The sequence below is a fragment of the Orcinus orca genome, chromosome 3, assembly GCF_937001465.1.
Source record: "Orcinus orca chromosome 3, mOrcOrc1.1, whole genome shotgun sequence".
Classification (NCBI taxonomy): domain Eukaryota; kingdom Metazoa; phylum Chordata; class Mammalia; order Artiodactyla; family Delphinidae; genus Orcinus; species Orcinus orca.
Window position 1 is genome coordinate 16,379,079 of NC_064561.1, and position 22,099 is coordinate 16,401,177.

The 22,099-nt window shown below is 43.4% G+C and overlaps 1 protein-coding gene across 4 annotated transcripts in view; it reads right to left on the bottom strand.

Annotated features, from left to right (window-relative positions):
* SNAP47 (synaptosome associated protein 47) overlaps nucleotides 1–22,099 on the bottom strand; it is a 64,865-nt gene that overhangs the window by 41,694 nt on the left and 1,072 nt on the right. For all 4 annotated transcript variants that reach the window (XR_007476732.1, XM_033413526.2, XM_004284037.4 and 1 more), the window contains one exon: nucleotides 11,332–11,876. Coding sequence is in view for 3 of the 4 variants with exons in the window: in XM_033413526.2 (XP_033269417.1) it covers nucleotides 11,332–11,876 (545 nt within the window). In the remaining variant the exon portion in view is untranslated. The remainder of the gene's footprint in view (nucleotides 1–11,331; nucleotides 11,877–22,099) is intronic.

The window sequence follows — 22,099 nt, forward strand, 5'->3', positions numbered from 1 at the left end:
ACAGCCAAATTAAATAAATAATCTTTTAAAAAATTATTAAAATTGGGAATGAAAGCAGAACATTAATACAGACCTTACATAAATGAAAAGGATTATAAAGGAAGCCACAAGGAACTTCACGCTACAACATTAGACAATTTAGATAACATTTTAAAATTCCTAGAACAACACAAACTACTAAACTGACTCAAGAAGAAAAGGAAAATTTGAATATACCTATTCAAGTAAAGAAATGAATTGGTAATTATACTCCACACACATAAAAAACTCAGGCCCAGTTGGCATCAGTGGTAAATTCTATTAAGATTTAAAGAAGAAATAATACCAATCCTTCACAAATTTCTCCAGAAACTACAGATGAGGGACAGTATTACCCAAACCAAATTTAGATAAACACATCACAAGAAAGAGAACTACAGACCAATAAACCTCATGACTACAGACACAAAATCCCCAACAAAGTTACCAAACCAAACCCAAAAGGACTATGTACCATGACCAAGTGGGACTTATCAAAAGAACAAAAATATCTGAAATGTTTAGTATCTGAAAATCAATTACGATACTACACTGTATTAACAGAATCAAGGACAAAAACCACATGACTATCTCAATAGATGGTGAAAATGCTTTTGATAAAACCCAATATTCATTCTTAATAAAAACACTAAATGAACCAGATATAGAAGTGAACTTCCTCAATCTGATATCAGAAACCTACAGGCAACATCAAACTTAACAGTGAAAGACTGAATGCTTTCTCCCCTAATACTGGGAACAAGTAAAGGATGTCTGCACTCACCACTTCCAGCCAACACTGTATTACAAATTCTAGATAGTACAATTAGGTAAGAAATAGAAATAAAAGGCATCAAGATTAGAAGCAAAAAAGTAAAACAATCTTTATTCACAGAAGACATGATTCTGCAGGTGGAAAATCCTACAGATCCACACAGAAGCCACTAGGACTAATAAACGAATTCAGAAAGTTGGCTGGATACAAGACAAGATCTATTGAAGGCCTTCCAATTCGAGGACTAGATAGAGCAGATACGCTTCTCCCTGTTCTCCCCACTAAATACAGCTTAAAACCCTGGATATTATATATGAAACACACATAAGATTATGGAGAGTGGAGAGAAAAAGTCAGGCTGGTAGGTCTCAGGACTTCAGAAACTCTGAGGAAGCGAGTTCTCTTTTTATTTACTATATTCTGAACTGAGTCCTGAAGAAGCCAGAAACCTGGATAAACAGACAATAAATAAATAAATAAAAGAAAGCCTACTCTCCCTACCCTATAGAAAAGGGGAAGCTGACAAGACAGAGAACTTTTAGTCAATAACAGCTCTACTCCAGCCAAACTCCCCAGAAAGAAGTGCAGCCCACTCCCACCCTCATTAGCAAACACCACATGAGGAGCCTAGACATGGACCCTCTCCTACCTGCACTGAGGGGTACTTCTTCCTAACTGGGGTAGTGTCAGAGAAGGCCATGTGAGGAGCCAGCAGTAATGAGGGAAACCTTACAGGTCAACATAGGCCAGGAGGGGGTAACAAGACAGCCCTCATTCTCCCAATCAGGGTGGTATTAGCAGAGGCCTATGGGGAAACCTGAAATTCCACTCCCAGTCAGTAGCAACAGGTGTCCTTTTCCATCCCAAGGCATAAACTAGGGCCAAGAGAATAATCTGGACTCTCATCCCCACATGGCAGTAAGAAGAATCAGCTTCTTGCTCCCCGGGGCAATGTGTCAAAGAAAGATCTGCTAAAACAGAATATAATGTCCAGAGTCCCAAAAGATAATACCCTATACAATAGAGAAAAGAGAATAGATAGATTAGTGGTGACCTGGGCTAGGGTGAGAACAGAGAGTGACAGCAAATGGGCTTGAGGCAACTTTTGGGGGTGATGGAAATGTCCTAAAATTGAACTATAGTGATGTTTGTCCAACTCTGTAAATTTATTAAAAATCATTGTTCATATAAAATGAGTGAATTTTGTGGTATGTAAATTAGAAAGCTGTTCTAAAATATCTACACAGACACAATGGAGTAAAAAAACATCTAAAATAGGGGAAAAAAAACATTAGCCACAAAGAAACAGTAAATTCTCTTTAGCAATAACATACGCAAAGAGGACAATGGAAAAACATCTTCAAAACGTTGAGCTAAATTTGGCTCAACTGTGAAGAGCCAAATTATCGTTCAGAGTGTCAGTAAAATAAAGGCATTTTCCAACATATAAAGACTGAGACAATACTACTTACTCACAAACCCCAGTGAAAACAGAATCAGACCAATTATTTCACCAAGTAGATTCCAGCAAACTGCGATCAAGTCTGCGTTACTAACACGTCCTTGTTTCACTTAAAGAGACATGTGTGAACCTGTGTGCTTAACTGAACAGAACAGACTGCATTTTGGATTTGACCTCCACCTTATGCTGATATAGCATGAACCAAATTTTACTCTTGTACTGGGCAAAGGCAGATGGCTGACCACATGACTGCTATGGCCACATTTCCAAGATAAAATCTGGACACTCCAACAATAGATTTCCTAGTATCCTATGCAAAGTGCTTAGAAACCCAATGAAACGTAAATTGTAATTATATCTTCCAATCACAATTCTTGACAAACAACTGAGGTGATGGTTCTAAGACACCAAATAAATTCTTTTATTTTAGCTGTGCCTCTTTTCTCGGTTGACATACATAATACCAAAAAGTAGGAAGTGTCTAATCCAGAATTTTAATATATGTAAATAAACTTTGTTTTCTAAAAATTCACTATGTAGTCCTTATTTTACCACAGAATGTGAGGAAGTGGTGAAGATCTGATTAAAGAATGGCATGGCTGTTGAATGAGCATTAGGGAACCAGGGCTCTTAACTCCCTCCCAAGAGGCAGCTGCAAATAAAGCCTCTGGATGCCAACCTCACTGACAAGACTTGCTCCAGTCACTCTGACGTTCTGCGCCACCCCTTGCTTCTGCTCTGTAATGTGGACTTTACCTGGTATTTGTCTGCCCATTCACCCAACACAGTTATATTTAAAGTGTAAAAAATGGTCACAGGAACTGTCCAGGAACCCATGATATTATATAATTTAAGGTTTACAATCCTAGACATTACTCCTTGCTAAATTATTGGATTAAAAATGTCACAACATGCTCAAAGATGGAAGTTTAAAGATCAATAAGATACTAATTGCAACGGATTGAAACTCAAATATTTTTAAATCCAGGGATTCAAAAGGATTTTAAAAATAATAACTGAACATCTTTTGAGGATAAAGAACAAAGTCATTACCTTGAAAACTGCTAAATACAGAAAAACAGCAAACCTCCATGAAATCTGCCCCAGAATGAAATGGTACATGAAGGGCAGCATCTATTCATGAAAGCCATATAGTTAGTGGCAGCAGGGAAGATGGTGGAATAGGAAGCTGCAGGAATCTGTCCCTCCAGCAAAATGAAGGAACTGGCAGAACTGTCTGAAGCAACTATTTTGGAACTCTAGGTCAAGTAGAACATCTGCAGCATCCAGCAGTGAGTTTGATGGAGAGACCAATAAATTTCAATCAACTTCTGCTTTCAAGCAGTAGCAGCTACCAACCCCCATCCCACAAATCCATAACTGGCAGCTGTGGGACAGCCGCAAGTATTCTTAGTATGGCCTGTTGAAGCCAGGGTGGGCAATAAAGACCTTTCCTCCAAAAACTGGGACTGTGAGTCTGATTGGGGCTTCTGATTGCTGAGAGGTTGGCATAGAGTTTTCTACCACCATGAGCTGAAGTGGCTTCCCAGCCAGGAGGGAATTGAGAGAAACAAGACCTATTTACTTTTTCCTTCTTCGGAAATTCAGTGACCACACTTAACAAGGAATACACACTTTGAAAAAATAATTTGGAAAAGTCACAAAAAGTCAGTTCCAACCCTCAGCAAGCAAAACCCAGCAACCCCTGAGGCATAGGAGAATTAGATTTCCAGAGTATTATCAGTCAGCTTGGGCTGCCACAGACTGGGTAGCTTAAGCAACAAATATTTCTTACAGTTCTGGAAGCTGAAAAGTCCAGTGTTCAGTCTCAACTAAGGCCTAGTAGCAGGCCAAGAACTGTTTCTCAAAAGGAAAGTAGTTATCTGCAGAGGATAGCAGGGCTTTGCTCCAAAATCCTAAGGGTAAGCACTGTGATTCCCTACAGAGGACTGCAAAAGGCTCCAAAGAGCACCCCTATCTGCCACTGACCCATCATATACCACTGGATCATATGGCCCAAGTGACAGAGCAGCTCTGTGGCAATCTGGACCTGTTTCAGAGCCTTCTCTTGCTCTAGGCCCTACTCAAAACTGGCAGCTTTCGAGTCACTTGGTAAATGTGCCAGAGTAACACACCCAAATGAGGAATATGTTGCTTCCAAAACACTAAGAAGCATTGTGCCTCCTTTCTGGTTGTAGGAAGAGCCAGATGCAACAACTTAACCTTCACCATAGAAGAGATACTCCAATGAGCCATACACCATTGGACTTCTAAAAATTTCACTGAAGTAGAAGGCCCTTGAATTTGTCAGATTTCCCATCCTCTGACATGCAAATGTCTTATGAGTCTAGAGTAGTTGCTACTTCTTACTCAGTCCAATCAGCATTAATAGCATGCTATCTTGTGGAAGAGAAAGGCATCAAGATCTTTGTGAACTATATTATGACATAGGGCTGAAAAGTTGGTATACCCCTGAAGTAGGACAGTGAAGGTGTATTGCTGGCCTTGTCAGCTGATAGAAACTGCTTCTGGTGGTCTTTACTAACAGGGATGGAAAAAAAGCATTTACCAGAGCAGGTGCTGCATACCAGGTACCAGAGGATGTGTTAATTTGCTCAAGCAGTAAAACTACATCTGGAATAGCAACTGCAATTATAGTCACCACCTGGTTAAGTTTAAGATAATCCACTGTCCTGAAAGATCCATCTTTTTTCTGCACAAATAGGTGAGCTGAATGGAGATGGGGTAGGACTCACTATCCATGCATCCTTCAAGTCCTTGAAGGTGGTACTAATCTCTATAATCCCTCCAGGAATGCAAAATTGCTTTTGGTATACTATTTTTCTAGGTAGAAGCAGTTCTAGTGACTTTTACTTGGTCTTTCCCACCAGAATCTCTCTCATTCCAGAGGTCAGGGAACCAGTGTGGGGATTCTGCCAGTTACTGAGTATGTCTATTCCAATTATATACTCCAGAACTAGGAAAAATTACCATAGGATGAGTTCAGGGGCCATCTCACTGTGAGATGAACCTGAGCTAAAACTCTACTGATCACGACCTCCATAAGCCCCTAGGTGAGCCACAGTGATGTTCTGGGTCTCCTAGAATCAGTGTCAGTTTGGAGCCAGTGTCCAGTAGTCCCTGAAAAATCTGATTTCCTTTTCCCCAATGCACAGTCACCCTGGTAAAATGCCGTATGTCTCTCTGGGAAAGGCTGGGAGAAAGATTAACAGTACAGAATTTGGTAGCATACTGAGGTCCTTCCACAAGGGGACCCACCTTCCCTGTCATTCAAGGTGTTCTGGGTGTGTAAACCGGGTCAAATCTAGAAATCAATTAAGGAGCCATGACTTTTTTTTTTAATTCAGGTTAGATGCTTGTTCACATGACCTAGAACTCTTCTGCTTAACAGATCAAGTAAGAATTGAGCAGACTGCCCAACTATTTCTCTTCTAGGGGCACATGACCAACTAGCTAATGCCATAGGTCTCTGGGAGTCAGACTATTCTGATTGCTGCTTTGACTCTGCTGTCCATTATGGTAACCAACCCCAATTGTCTTTGGTGATTAAGTGCTTACCACTTAGCCCTGCCACCCCAGGATCCAATTATCCCTGCTGCATTTAAGGATCCCAGCTCAGTGGCTTCCCAGCTCAGATCCCAGCCACTTCCCACTGTAATTTCTGGCCTACAGAGAAGAGCAACCACACAGCTCAAGGATGCTGGGGCTCCCCTTAAAAATTTATTTCTCACAGTCATGGTAAAAAGTGTGTCTTCTTGGACCCTGCCAGGATGGGCGAGGAGATCTCACATAATAAATCTATTCTACCATTCCAATCTTCCTCAAGTCTTGGATCCTTCCTCTGGAGTATACCAAGGCAGTTCTGACATTTCAGACTCCATTTAGAGTAAGCCACCTTTTAGTCCACATCTCAGCCAACCAACCAAACTGTTAGAGCCTTTCTAACTCCTCGAGCCATGGTACCAAATCCAAGATCTCTGCTTAGTGGGTCCACTTCAGTAAAGTCAGCCCCATCCAACTTCATATTCCTCTCACCATCACCCCACACCCAAGATATCCATTCCCACAGGATTTCTGTCTGTATAAATTGGAAAAATCATGCAGTTCTTTCAGAGTGCAGTGCACCTCTTCATGGGCCACACTTTATGCCTCATCTTCTGGGCTGTGCTGAGACTTAACTCTAACAATATACCTGGAAGCAAAGGGGGGTGGTGGGGGTGGGTCTTGAAAGAAATCTGCACCGTCTTGCAAAGCAATTATCTCGGGGGAGGCCATTATAGCTTCCTCAGGCAAAGTGTGGTTAATCACCTCAGATAGGGGAGGAAGGGCTGCTTCTACTGGCAAAGAAGACTCATCAGAATTTAGGGGTTCTATTTTCTCAGTTTCATCAGGATCTTCCCATATGTCTGCATTCCAATTTTCAGGATCCCATTTCTCCCCTATCAATACCCTCAGTTTAACAGCAGACACCATGCAAATTTGAGATTTCAATTTACATTGTAATTTAGTCACTCACAGGATGACACTCCGGATCTGAATTTCAGAAATCTCAGTGCTGCAGCTACGGGACCTAAGGTTTTCTTTCAAGGCAGATATAGAAATGTTCAGGTCATTATTGGGCACTCTGAACTCATCCTTTCCTTTCCACACTTTGTCCAGTAGAGTTAGAGCAGCCAGCCAATCTCATTACTCATTAGCTTGACAAAAATGTTATTAGGTATCAAATACATGGTCACTCAGAGCCTTTTTAAAATATTTGATTACGAGTATCCCATGATGATTATTTTACATATCACCATTGCCACATCATCAGTGCCTTCTATACCACTTGAAATAAGAGTTATTAGTCGCTTTAAATATAATCAGATTAGAGATTCCAAAAACCTTAGAATTCATAAAACTCACCCTTCAGTACAGAAAGAGAAAGAGGGAGGGGGCCAGGGAGATAGAAAGGGAGACAGAGAGGGAAGGAGGGACATAGGGATAGAGAGAGAGAGAGAGAGAGAGAGAGAGAGAGAGAGAGAGAGAAAGAGAAGAGACCACATTTTGTGAAGACTACTGAAAACACTAACTGCATAAATCTAGGACTGTCATGGGAAGAGAGACCAGATATTCTCAGACCACAGAGCACTGCTTTCAAACACTGTGACCACAGCCCTTGTCAGCAGAACCAAAAATTTCACAGTCCACCCAGGCCTTCCCATACAAGACATAACATACTAAGACAAGGCTATCCATAACAACCCAAGAGATAAGAGAATAGGGCGTCCATGAAACAATAATAGGCTGCTATTCAAAAGGAACATTGGAAAACAAAAAATAAGTCTTGGAAATTACAAACATGATAACACAAATAGAAGGTAGGAAGATAAAATTCAAGAAATAAAAGCAGAACAAAAGGATGAGGAGAATGAAAAATGAGAACAATATTAGAAGATCAGTTCAGGAAGTCAGATAACAAAAAAAGGAGAAGTTCCAAAAGGAACACATTTTAAAAACTGAGGGGGAAAAATTATCAAAGAAATAATACAGGAAATTTCCCCAGCTCTGATGGACAAATTAGAGAGCTCACTGAGGGCCTACCACAATCGGCTTGAAAGGACCCATGCCAAAGAGTATCATGAACCCCAAGACCACTCCAGGAACACCAGTCAGCTGCTCTCTGGATAACTAACCACAGAGCTACACAGTATGGTGCCCTGCATGCACCCTTCCTGTTCAGGTTTTCATATTTTAACTCAATGTTTTTCCTACAGTATTATTTGGCATATTAAAAAAAAATCCTTATAGGGTTTCCCTGGTGGCGCAGTGGTTGAGAGTCCACCTGCCGATGTAGGGGACATGGGTTCGTGCCCCAGTCCGGGAAGATCCCACATGCCGCGGAGCGGCTGGGCCTGTGAGCCCTGGCTGCTGAGCCTGCGTGTCTGGAGCCTGTGCTCCACAACAGAAGAGGCCACAAAAGTGAGAGGCCCGCGTACCGCAAAAAAAAAAAAAAAAGCCTTATAAATGGTATCCTGCTGTACACATCTCTCTGCAACTTGCTTTGTTTTTTTAATACTGCTTTGGGATTTATTCAAGCTGATATGTATAGATCTAACATATAACAGTTACCATGAAAGAATTAGTCTATTTTGTGACTAAAACATAGCTTATATACCCAATCCCCCTTGAGAAGCAACTGACTGCAATCGCTCGCTACCATCCACAATCCTTTAATGAAAGTTCATGTCCACACATGCTGTGCACAAGTGCCAATGTTTCCCTAAGATACATATCTGAAAGAGCAAGGTCACAGTCATGGGGTCTGTGCACCTCTGGCTTCACTAGGTATTGACAACTGCTCTCCTAAGTGGCTGAACCATTTCATATTACTGACAAAAACATTAGAGTTCTTATCACCCCACATCTTAACCAACAGCTGGTGCTACCCAACTAATACATGTGTTGGTTTAATTTACCTTTCCCTAATCAGTAGGGATGCTAAACTCCCTTTTCATTGGTCTTTTGGGATTTCTCATTTGTGAGACACTGTGGCAGAGACAACTAATGATCCCTAGTATCCATTTTCCTGTTCTTCCTTCCATAATGGAATACCTGAGTAATCTCTCACAACTACCCCGCTTCTTTGTTCCTAGGTGTAACTATGAGATTAAGCCCTACCAGTAGGATATGAGCAGAAGTAATATGTGCAACTTTGGGGTCACCTTCTTAAAGACAAGGCTGTGTTCCCTGGCCTCCCTCTTTGTTCCCCTTTCCCGTTGGCTGCGAGTGAGTGATACCAGCAACTTTTGATGTAGTGATGGTGCCATGTGGTAAGACAGGAGACCTTCTAGCCAACATGCAGCCAGAGGTGAAGGCCTAAAGCAGAGCTTTCTATCTGCCTGGGATAACTACCTTCCTCTGGATCATTATATGGAGGTCTAGCTTATTTCAACCACAATATTTTTGGATCTCTGTTATAGTAGCTTCTTAGTCTAAACTCCAGTCAACGGCCTTTACTAACTTTTCTGCTGAATTGCCTTTTTCTCATTTTGCCTTTAACTAGCTGGGTATTAATCCTTTGTTGGGATATGGGTAGGTATCACAAATACTTTCTCCCAGCCTCAGGTTCATCCTTTCACTCTGTTGTTTGTCAAAAGAAGATTTACAAACCACCCAATTGTTCTCCAAAAGGATTATACCAATTGTCATTCCTAATAAGCAGTGTATGAAAATGCTTATTCACTATCCTCAGTTGGTATTGTGTATTCTTACTTTTAATTGTTACTAATTTGATCATTAAAACCTAGATTTCCATTATTTTAGTGTGCATTTCTTTGATTTCCAGTGCAAATGAACATTCTTCTAAATCTCTGGTCTCTATGTCCTGTTATGTATTGAAGATATTTAATAGGTGTCTCAATTTCCTACAGGAATGTTGTGTTATTCTGCGAGGGCTGACTGCTATAACAACTCCCGAAATCTTAAGGGCCTAGCCCCAATAGAGGATTATTTCCTGTTCACACTGTAGTCCAATTGAGGGCTGGGGTCAGCGTTCTGCTCTGGGAAGCCATTTGAGGCCCTAAACTCTGTCTGTCTAATGTTTCTGTCCTAGGGCCTTCGAGTCCTGGAGGATTCCAGCAGGTAAAGGGGAAGACAGTACTAGAGATTGGGTAGCAGGGCTTTTAGAGACTAGGCCTGCAAGTGACCTACATCACTTCTGCCACAACTCAGTCATATAAACCCGAAACTGCAAGGGAGGGTGGAAAAATGTCTAGCCATGTTCCCATGAGGAAAACTCACAAAGGTCTGGTGATCTTACATCTCAACCACCATAAGCACCCCCTCTAAGAATAAGATGCAGGGCCCTGTTCCCTGTAGCTCTAGCACGATGCCCTTTACCACACAGTGCTTAGAAATAGCAACAGGTGGTAACTGCAGAGTGGGGTCACTCAGAGGCAAGGGGTCTCACAAACAGCAGCCATGCAGCCCTGGTCTGAGACAGGGGGCCCACACTCAGGGCCCATCACTGAGAGGCTGCCACCTCATCCTGAGCTCTCAAGCAACCATTCCAGACATGGGGGAGAGGTTATTCCTACTAGACTCTAAGATCCCTGACTTACCTTATATGTCTTATAGTCAGTGCAGCGCTTCTCAAAGTGTGGTCTTTGAGACCCTCCAAAGGAGTCTGGGAGGTCAAAGTCACCTCATACAATACCACAACACTATTTGGCTATTTGGCTTTTTACTCTCATTCTCTCATGAGTGTAGAGTGGAGTTTCCAGAGACCATGTGACCTGTGATAATCACAGCAGACTGACTGCAGAATCAGGCATGAGAATCCAGCTGTTTTCTGCTAAGCTTTAAAGAGAGGTACAAAAATCTCAAACAGTGCCACTCTTCTCACTACACGTTTTGCTTTATAAAAGTTATTTTTCATTAAAAAAATGTTATTTATGTTACTAGGTCATGGATTTATCATTGTACTTTTTAAATAAATAATTATTTAATTTCTTAGTTTTAAAAAAATATGGTACATATCGGTATATATAACCCACATCAACAAAAGTTCTTTGGGTCCTCAGTTTTTAAGGTGGGTGGAGCGGCCCCCAAGACTGAAGGTTTGAGAGTGGCTAGTGCAGTGGCTAAGATGGCAGCTTCTGAAGCCAAAATGCTTTGGCTCAAACCTTGCTGCTCTACAGCTATGGAAAAGAAATTAAGATAAACTACGCTAACGAACTTAGTGTGTGTGATCTTGAACAAATTACCCAGCCTCTCAGCCTCAGTTTCCCCATGGGTAAAATGAAGAACAACACACTCTTCTTGACTTGTCTGCTGATTCAGTGAGGTAATCCCCCTTCAACACTTAAAACTGTCCTTGGCACATACTGCACACTTAGCGAACGCTGGCCCTCATTACTTGCACGCCCACAGCAGTCAGCCCAGTGTAACTGTCCACAACAGGGGCACAGCATGTGTTTTCAGAAGGCTGAATGTGTAATAAATACGGGATGATGGAAAAGATACCATACCTCAGCCATCCAAAGGCCAGGTTATGATTACAGTGTTTGTTTACCTGTCAGCCACATCCAGGTCAGATTCCATCTTGTCCAGGCCTCTCGAGATACTGTCAAGCTGCTCGCCCTGATGGTGAAGGACTCTGGCTGTGTCTTCCAGACGCTTCTGGGTACAGGCCATCAGACCAGTCAACTCCTTCCCCTTGGTCATGGGGGAGGATGATTCCTCAACAGCAGCTCCTGACTGGGACAACAGCATCTCTCTCCAGAAATGCTCGATGATGCTGAAAACGACATTTCGACTAGGCTGCAAGGAACTGAACCAGTGCTTGTTGTGGTCCTTTTCCAGGATGGTAATAGAACTGAAGATAAAATAAGAAGCTTCTTTCTTGATCTCAATTATACTAGAAAGAGGAAAGTTGACAAGAGTTTCTCTAGTTTTATCAGTCATAAATTTTAGTGAGAGAGAAGTTAATGAAAGTTTTCCAGGGACCCATTGCTTCTCAAGTTCTAAATAATAGGAGCATGGCCAGGTGTGGACGCAGATGTCTCTGCTCATCTGGTTCCTACGTCGGTTTGTACTACGGCCAAGGTCACTCTGCCTCTGAAGGAGAGGGGGACAAATTAGTGGATAGATGAGCCTAAAATAGGACATCACACTTGGACTAGAGATACTAGGACACTGACAGCAAGGATATGGTCTGGATTCCAAGCACACTGGAGACTCCAGCACATGGCCAAGCCCTCACCTAGCAAGGACTCTCACACCACCTGTGATAGGCAGGATGAAGACCTTGCCCTACTCAGCAGAGAGGTAAGGGCTGGGGCCAGACTTGTGCTTGACCCAAAGCATCAAGGTCCCCAGGGGCTCTTCACTCACCAGAGCACCCACATTGGGACCAGGGTCCACAGCTGATGTGACCAAAAGAAGAAAATCACTGGAAAAGACCACCCAAGGATTCTTCATAGGAACACCATCAGCTGTGATGACCCCTATCAACTACACACTCTACAAGTTTCCAAACTAACATTCTCCTTTTGAAATTTTTATAAATTTACTTAGTTTCATATAGAAAATAATCTTACAGACAACCTTTTCCATTCTTGTAATCCCAACTAATTTTATAGGGTTCTACATAATTATTTAATTATATGTATATATTTTATATATAGTTATACATAACAAAGGTGTACTATTCACCATTTGCACTTATCAATGCATTTTTTTTTTTGACACGCTGCACGGCTTGTGTGATCTTAGTTCCCCGACCAGGGACTGAACCCAGGCCCTCGGCAGTGAGAGTGTGGAGTCCTAACCACTGGACTGCCATGGAATTCCCTGTGGATGCATTTTAAAGTCATGAATGACAGATTTGAAACAACCCTTGTAGAACACTTAGTCCAACCTTCTCATTGTACAGATAAAGGATATAAGGCCAAGAAAAGATGAGGACTTTGTACAAGGTCAAACCACAAGTTCATGATATTAACATGGCTAGAACTAGGCAGGGTAATGCCTAGTCCAATGCTCTTCCAATTAGAGGTCCACCTGTAATATGGCGTTTCTTCTTTCCTTTCTCCTCCTTCTTTCCTTCTTTCTTTCCTTCCTTCCCTCCTTGCTCAAATCCTCGTTCTCTCTCTCTTGCACGCATGCACGCGCACGTGCGCACACACACACACACACGAGTTTAATTATGACATGATTTCACTTATAAAAACAGGAGAAGACATAATATTATCCCTAAAAATGTTGAAACGTGTGGACTTTTACAGAATGGTACAGGGATTCTCTGCATTTGGTTAACAAGTTTTAAGCCCCCACCATGCCACGCTGGGCTGCAAGTACAAAAGAAACAACAATGACATAGTCCTTGGTTCATGGAGCTTAGAGTCCACTGGAATTCTATAAACTTCCTCATTGAGTTATATTCTAAAGACTCAGACTCTTCAATGTAATTACTGTGCTAGACGCCACATCAAGCAGCACAAGCCTGGACAGCAAAAGAAAAAGGCAGTACCTACACCTGAAGAACCTGAATTGAATTGAGATTCCTAATTATGAAGAAACAAAGTGATTTGAGATTAGGCAATGTATCATCAAATATGAAATATGTTAATGTAAACAAAACCCCAAAGCTCATAGGGTTGTAGGCATGATATGGAATGTAAGGAAGTCTTAAGTGGACTACAGTGGCAGTCTAATTGGTCTCCTGCCTTTGGTACTCCAAAATACCCCCCCACTGCCACTGCAATTTTCTTTCCACAGTAAGAGAGGCCCCATCCAGCCCTCGGCCGCTCCCACTCTCTCTCTCCCTTGTGGGGTTGTATGGAACTTATGCACACTTACTGTACCTGTTAAATGGTAGGATGACCACTTGTTATTTGACTGCAAGCTCTCAAAGGGCAATGACCGTATTTTATTCATAATCCTAACTCAGGAAACACTTTGTGACTGAATAAATGGAACAGACACTCGTGGTTTATGGTATCTGTCCATCTGTGACTCTCAGCATAGCTGAGGTCAATGCTCAGGCTGGTCTCATCCTACTGCTTAATTAAATACTGCACATACAAGGTATGGACATTATGGAGGCAATTCTTCACGGTGCTTCTCCACATTTTATGTCAAAAACTGACATAAAATTTTATGTACCAAAAACTGTCCCAGGCTATCTTCCTTGTAACTGTGGACAGTGTCTCCCTCCTGGTTGAAAGAAGATCTGTTTCCTGACCAGGATAATAGGTCAGTGTCCCCTTGGAGGCAAGTGTTGGACAGATTTGCTAGCAGCCCCCTCATAAGCTGTGACACAAACCCATGGTATATGCAGCATCCACCTGTGCCCTCAGAATGTAGGGGGCAAGGGGAACAGATGCACACATGAATCCTGCTGTGCCATGCATAACAGGCCCTTTCTGACAGAGGGCCTCCTCTCTTCTGCCACATCTACAAAACTATGGCAGGCTCACTCTTCAACCCGCAATAAAGTCTCAGACCCTTCACAATCCCCAACAGTGATGTGCAACACAAAGATCATTCTACTTTGGGTATGGGTTCTTCATACGAGAATCTCTATTAAGCTAAATATTTAGGAAGCAAACTCTACAAATCAACTCTATTGATTCATAACACCCTAGGATGTTCTTATTTGACTTACGGGAATTAAAACTTTCCCCAAACTTTAATTCATTTTAAAAATAAGTACATGAAAAGTTCAGAAACAGGAGTCAGAATGGTGGTTATAACTGGGGAGAAAGGAGGCCTTGACTCTGTGGTGCTGGTAATGTTCTATTTCTTGCCCTGGGTGTATTAATTTTCTGATAATTCAAGATTTGTGCATTTTCGGTTCTTATGATTTGTTCACTTTTCTTCATTAATACTTCAATGAAGGATTTACTAAATATTTAGTAATAATATAAGATTTTATTAAAAATTAATAATAAATGTACATATGAAAGATATACCAAAACTAAATTTCAGCTGGGCATTACAATTTCAAAAACATCTGAAATCACTGCCTTAGGTAGCAGCACAGCTGGAAGACTACAGCACAAACCTTTCATATGGACAACAGCAGGTATTCCCACTCATCTGTGTGTGACCCCTGGCTACTCAGCCCCGCTGCCTCCACTTCCTGATCTGTCAATGGGATAATAATTGTACCTATCCCACACTGCAGCTGTAAGGCTTAACTGAACTGATAATGTGAAAGGTGCTTAGAAGAGTACTTGGCACCTAATATATGCTATAGGTGTTATTACAATCATTGTGAATACTACAAAGTATCTACAGAACTAACTCAGCTCATCTATTAGGAATGTGAAGAGTCTACTCTTGATTCCATTTCTTTAACGACTGCTAATACATCACCATACCCAGAATCTGTTATTTGGTCTCATTAGTTTTCACCACCTGATCAGAGTTGGCTATAGACAGCACCTGGCCACAAAAACAAACATGACAGTGAAAAAGAGGAGAAAGAAAGAAGGAAGAATGTGCCTAGTGTACACAAAATTAAAGTGCCAAACAACTTGATTCCATTATAAGAGAAATAAATTTAACTCCTATGTTAATCAGATTGAAGTACTTCCCAAGTACACTCTAGAACTTCTCTTAATCACAGTAGCAAGGGCTGACCCAAACTTCCCAGATATGCGTATGTGCCAATCAACCCCTGTTACTCAGTATTACAAATCAGTCCAGTCTACCAGCTCTGCTAATTACTAATACCTGAAATTAGGACAAACCTAAAAGAAAGCTGCCATATTAAGCATGAGAATTTTGTCATCACGACAAAATGATGTCAGGGCTGGAGGGACCACAGAGATCATCTCCAACTCACTTCATTCAACAAATGAATGAGCACAACTCTATCACGGCAGAAGCTCTAAAAGTCCACTGATAGCTTGGCTAATACTCTTTCAGGAGTATTACCATCTTCAAGTGTTTTCTCTGAGTGTCAGTTCTGAAAAAGCAATAGCCTTAGGACCTACATATTTAAGGAGATACAATACAGTGCAGGGACCAGAGGGTACAGGGGTAAGGAGACAGAACATATACAGTTAAAGATAAGCAACAATTAGACTGCAGATACTTGCACTGAACTGCAAAAACAGTAAGTGGTAAAGAACATTCTAGAAGAGACTACTGCAGATTAAGATTATAAGGAAGGCAAGCCTCCTACTTGAAGAATGTAGCAGGGCTGGAGCAGGAAGAAGCAGAGACTTTCCACTCTCAGGTCTGGTGCCACCTTCTTGTGCGTCAGTAGGAATGACCATTCTGAGTCACAGAGGAGCCTGAGGCTTATGGGGTCAGAAACTTCCCCAAGGAGACACAAACCCAAGAATCCATCTTCTTAGGCAACATGATGATGAATGCCAGACCAAGGGGAATCTCAACACTACAAACAAACAATCTCATACTCCCAACTCAGCAGGGCTCTGTAAAGGATCCAGGAAACCCATGCTCTTATGTCGCTGGAACGCTAACGAAGATCTCAGGTGTTTAAAACTCCTGACCTCCTGTACAGAAGACTGGTGTCTTCTTTAGGGGCTTTATGTGTGAGCTCCCTGCACACAGTGGGACTGTGTGGAAGCTCCCTGCGTGGGGCAGAGCAGCTGGGAGGGTGCCTTTCCTCTTTAACAGTGGTTCACTCTGGACAAAAGGAACTGTAAAGCCAAAGTGTCTTCATCAGACCTTTCTCCCTAGTAAGAAGGACACTCACCTGAGCACTCTGAAACAGACATAAAAAAGACTACAGAGTGTCGCTGGACTAGGGCTTCTCACAGGACAGGGAAGCAAGGGTGTGTAGACCTTCAGCTTTTATGACTGACACACCTACAGTCCCCCATGAGCTGTGAGGTCCCCGGCGAGCCACCGGCACAACCTGCTAGCACTGTCCTGCCATGAGGCCACTCGGCAGTTATTCAGATGTGAATAATAGAAAAGTTTTTACTCTCAGCATTAGGGACTACTAACCCCATCAACCATGGTTTTCAGTGTTTCCACGTCCAAAACAAATGTCAGAGGCAAGGTACCTCTGGCCTCGGTCACTGCAATGTGCTCACAGCTCGGGTCAGCCCCTGAAACCAGCTAGACTCTGGTCCTCCTGGCTGAAAAGAGCCTCCTGCCACTTGGCCACCCCCTGTCTGCCATGAACCACCCCCAAGAGAGTCGAGGAGGGGCCATATCTTGTTTACCGCTATTCCCCATACTTTGAGACTTTGATTTAGCATGAAAATTGAATTTATATTAACAATTGCCTGACCCAAGCTGTCATTCCTGAGTGTGTACTGAGAGGTATTCCCTAAGCACTGAGTGAGATTATGCACAAATTCCCCAAAGAATTACTGAGTCTGGCATTGCAGCATCCAAGGAACCATGCTGTAGTTCCAACTCCAGCTCTGCCACAAACTTTATGACTGTGGAAAAGCTATTTCATCTTCTGGGCCTCTGTTTAACCATGAAAATAACTAAAAGACCTAAGGGCAATATCAGCTCTAAATTATTCTAAAATTCAAAAAGAGAGAAAAGTTAGAGGAAAGAAAATTTAAGAGAAGAACAGAAACACTTCTCATGATTGTACTAATACAAGAAATATGAGAAAAGTACTCAGGTTTGACAAATACCAAGGAAAAAGCAAAAGGAAAAACCTGTGGCCACAACTTTTCCTACCACAGATTTCCATGGCAGCTTTCCCAACAGACCAAAATAAATGAGGATTAAGTGGAAGGGCCAAAGTGAGAACAACATTCCCGTGTGCATTAGAATGACCCCACCCACACCCTCCCTCTCCCTCAGCTGAGGACTCTGATACCACACCTGTTCCTGGGTGTCCTGCCTTTCCTCTGGTCTCCATGCACAGTTTGCGGGAAGCAGTGTCCCCGCTCCCTCCCTCAAAGACCAGATTCTAGTCTGGTCTCCATCCCTTCGACACTAGGAAAGGGCATGCTTTTTTTCCCCTAAAGGCCAGGTAGTAAATATTTTAGGCTTTGTGAGCACATGGTCTCCCTTAAACTATTCTGCCATTGTAGAGTAGAAGCAGCCAGCGACAATACAGAAACAAAGGGGTGTGGCTGTTCCAATAAAACTTCACTTATAAAACAGGTGGCAGCCAGACTTGGCCCATGGGCCATAGTTTACCAACCCGTCCTAGATCATCTCATCAGTTTACACTCACGCTCTAAGACCATCTTAAAACAGACACCCTCCCCACATCCCCGCAGTCCTCTCCACTTACTGCTCCTCCAAGAGACTCCAAATGCTTCCCTGTGCTTGCCCCCCAACCACCAGCCAGGAATCTCCCCCTCCAGACAGGCTCCTGTCCCCGCCACTCGCTGACACTTCTCTGTCCAGGCCTCCAGGTGGCCAAATCCAATGCCCACATCTGTTCTAACCTCTGTCCAACACACCTGCCCATCTCCTGAGACACATCACGTCTTGGTTTCCCGGATACCATGCTCCCCTGGTCTCCCACTCCCTGGGGCCTGTCTTCAGTCTCCTCTGCTGATTCTTCCTCTTCCACCTGACTGCTAAATGCTGGAATGACCAGGTCACAACCTTGGTCCTCTTAATCAATACTCTCTAAGTGAGTCAACACAGTTTCACAGCATTAAATATCACCTTCCAGCTGTTGCCTGGCCTGCCAAACTTTCCTCTCCAGCCCAGACTCTCTGAGACTTGAGTATTGCCTGGGCGTCTCCACATGACCATCTAACAGGCATCTGCAATTTAGCAAGCCCCTCCTTCTGCTCCTGCATTTCAGTGAAGGCACTGCCAGGTGAGTTCTCCTGGATCCCCTCTTCCTCATCCCTCTCAATCTGTCAGCAAGTTTTGGCAGTTGTATCTCACATCTGCCGTCTGCACCGCCCCCCATCCCCACAGCCACACGACTATGCAACACTGTCATTACTCTCCTGGACAACTTCCCACCTGACCTCCTTGTTTCACTCTGCCTCCCACTACCCGTTCTCTAGCCAGCAGCCAATGTGACAGTCATAAAACAAAATTAGAAAATATCATTATTCTGCTGAAACCCTTCCCCATGTACCTCGAGTAAAGTCCAAAGTCGCCACCCAAGTCATGTAGGCTTTACTAACTACAGCCTCACCGACCAGCCCGTACCCTCTCTCTGCTCTGCTCTGTTCCTGTCTCAGGCTCCCCACTTGCTGCTCCTGGGACTCTGAACAGCCAACTCTACCTCACTCTCCAGGCCTCTGCTCCAGTGGCATCCTTGCCCCTTCACCAACCACAGCACTCATCAACCACAGTACTCACCATAATTCCAAAAAGCCTGTGAATGTGCTTACACGTTGACCAACTCAGTCAAAACAATGGAGAAGGCAAACATTACAAGGAGGGTGCCTTGTGCACAATGCTGGTGCTTCATAGGAACCCATTAAATACGTGTTGAGTGAACCACAAATCATATGATGTGAAAACATTAACTGTGTCCACTGTGGACAGTTTTCTTCCATCTATCTGCTGAACTAGATCTTCACTCTATGCTAAGTTCACAGAGTCCTTATTTGGTCCTCACCTGCTGTAAACTGGAACCCACATCTTCCAGTGAAAACACAACATGCCTGCTGAATTAGGGAGAAGAGGTCATGGCAAGGTACCTCAAGAGTCTTTGAGACTAATCCACACAGTGATGCTCCTGGGGAAGAAATGAATGGTCACAGGGACTGAACTAATTAACACACTGCAATTAGTATAATGGATCTCTCTTAGCACTTCCATCAGACCTGTGTTCTGGAGTAGACTCAGTATCAAGTAAACATCCTATTTTTAGTTAATTTCCAAAGTAACAGACTAAGCAACATTTTATACACCTTCCAATAACTCCTGACCACAAGAAGGCTTAGAGTCAGAACACTGGGAGCAGTGTCTCCAGGCACCAGTGGCCAGTCTTTTCCATTACCTTCACCTCCCGCTCCTCAGAGGCTCTCACTTTCAACCGGGGAGGTTTGCAGGTGTTCGTTTCATTACAATAACATAGCCTATTCACATGGTACGTGCTATCTTTCTAACCTCTCAGAGCAGACAACTAGGATTTTATGTTATTCCCACTGCATCTCCTACAAAATGCTAACTTTTAAACTCCACTCCTGCCATTTTTCTTTCTGGCCCTCTGTGGGGTGTGTCACTGAGATGTGACAAGGCTTAGAGCAGTACCCTGCTCCCAGATTCTGAGTCAGGTCTGGGTGGGGCCCAAGAATGTGCATTTCCCACCAGTTCCCAGGTGATGCCAGGGCTGCCGTCTAGTGGCCTTGGAGGGACACAGACCTGTGTTCCAGTCCCCTGTTCTCACTAGTTATGTCAGGGCCTCATGCGTATAGTTGTGATAATACTGTCAACACCAGCGAGCCATCATGTGAACTAGGGGAAATACAGGACAAAATGCCTGGCCCAGGGCAAATGCTCAAGAAAGGAGACCTTCTTTCCTACCCTGAGTTACTGGTTCAGTTGCCCCAACAATCCTGGGGAGCATGTGGACCTGCTGGCCTAAAGCGTCCCCTTTCTTATGAAACTTAGTCTCAACCACAGAGCTTCAGAAGCTAGAATCCTGGGATTCTTCCCAGGCAATGGCTATCTGAATTTCATATTTCCCCTGTGAGGCAAACTTTGAGCCATATTTCTCAGTTCTTTAGACAATTATGAACATTCTGCTTCCCACACTTTTTCTATTTGCCTTCCATGATCTGCACTCACCACAACTAAAACCAAATAATTAAGGAACATCTGGTCAATATGTGGCAAGAAATTGACATCTGTTAATCTTTTTAAAAAAGTTAAAAGCAGCAAAAGCTTATATATATAAACTTACATACATATAAAATAGAAAGAGAGACTGTGTCTTTGTGTATGTGCGCGCGCGTGCGCACGCGCGTGTGTGTGCGTGTGTGTGTGTGTGTGTGTGTGTACAGGGAGGGACAAAGAGAAAAAAAATGAATGAATGAGTGCATGCCTGGAAGGATAACTCTATATCAAGAAACAAAAGCTGCTCATCTCTGGATGGAATTAAGGGTGACTCTTTTTCTCCATTTTAACTTCCCAGTGCATTCTAACTTTCTGCCCAACACTGGCCCAATGAAGAATTCCACAGCTTGACCATGTGAGGTACAATGAGACAGACTGGGAAGGGAGCACAGTGCACACAGAATCACACAACCCCTCACACTGCTCTGGTTGCAACGAACTCTCCACTCCAACATCTTGCCCATGTTCTCAGCTCCCACTTTAGACCCCTCCTATACCTGGACTTCAGACGCTCCCTAACTCACTTTTTCCTAGTCCTCCCCTTCTCTGCCTTTCCCCACTTCTGGTCCTCGCTGTTCACCTTCTGCATAAGCTTCATACCCCTTGGAAAGAGTCCCCCCTCAAGCCCCGCTCCAAAGCTCAGAGCCCTCATATCCCCAGAATCTCACTTATGCCATCTATAAGGGTAAATAAACAAGATTACATCTTCACTGTTTAACAAAGGGGAAGAAGTTGCCCCTTCCCTGCCCTTTGAGTGTTTCCTTTAGTCAAGAATGAAACAAACTCAGTGTTCAGATTTTACAGGGCACAGTCACCACCTGCTGACTCAGAGCAGTAAACACGGACCTCCAGAACTGAGGCAGGAGTCACTCATCAGCTGCAGACTACACTGGTGCATCTATTTTTCCCTCAAGGAGATGAGAGAGGTCTTAACAGTTCATTCTTCTACTTCCTTGTGTATAAAATGTGTGACGTTCTGCCCAGCTCTGTACTCTCTTGAAGATGCCTTACATGCATGTAATCTGCTCATACAGTAATGAAACTGTTTTCTTCCTTTCCATATTGATATGGGTAGGAAAGACATCTATTTCTCCAACATGCTGAGACCCTGACGTGTCACCCCCACCCAAGTTCCTCTTTGATGTCCCCCATTTCAGGTCTGCTGGTGTGCACAGCCTCATATCCCCACCCTTGATGCCCCCACACCTTCACTTCAGACCCACCCTATTCCCCCAGCAACCCCTCCGGGTCCCCACCATTGCCCTAGTCCCCCAGCATGACTCCAGGTCCCCACCATGCCCTTCAGGTCCCACCATCCTCTCCTAGTCCACAGCATTTCTTCCGGGTCCACAGCATTTCCTCCGGGTCCCCAGCATCGCCCTAGGCCCTCAGAACCTCCCTAGTCTCCCAGCATCCCCACCAGGTCCCACCATCACCGGCAAGTTACAGCATTCCTTCCAAGTCCCCATCAGCCCCCTAGGCCTCCATCATCGCCCTAGTCCCCCAGCATCCCCTCCAGGTCCCCAGCATCCCCTTAGACACCCAGCATCCCTCAGGACACTACCTTT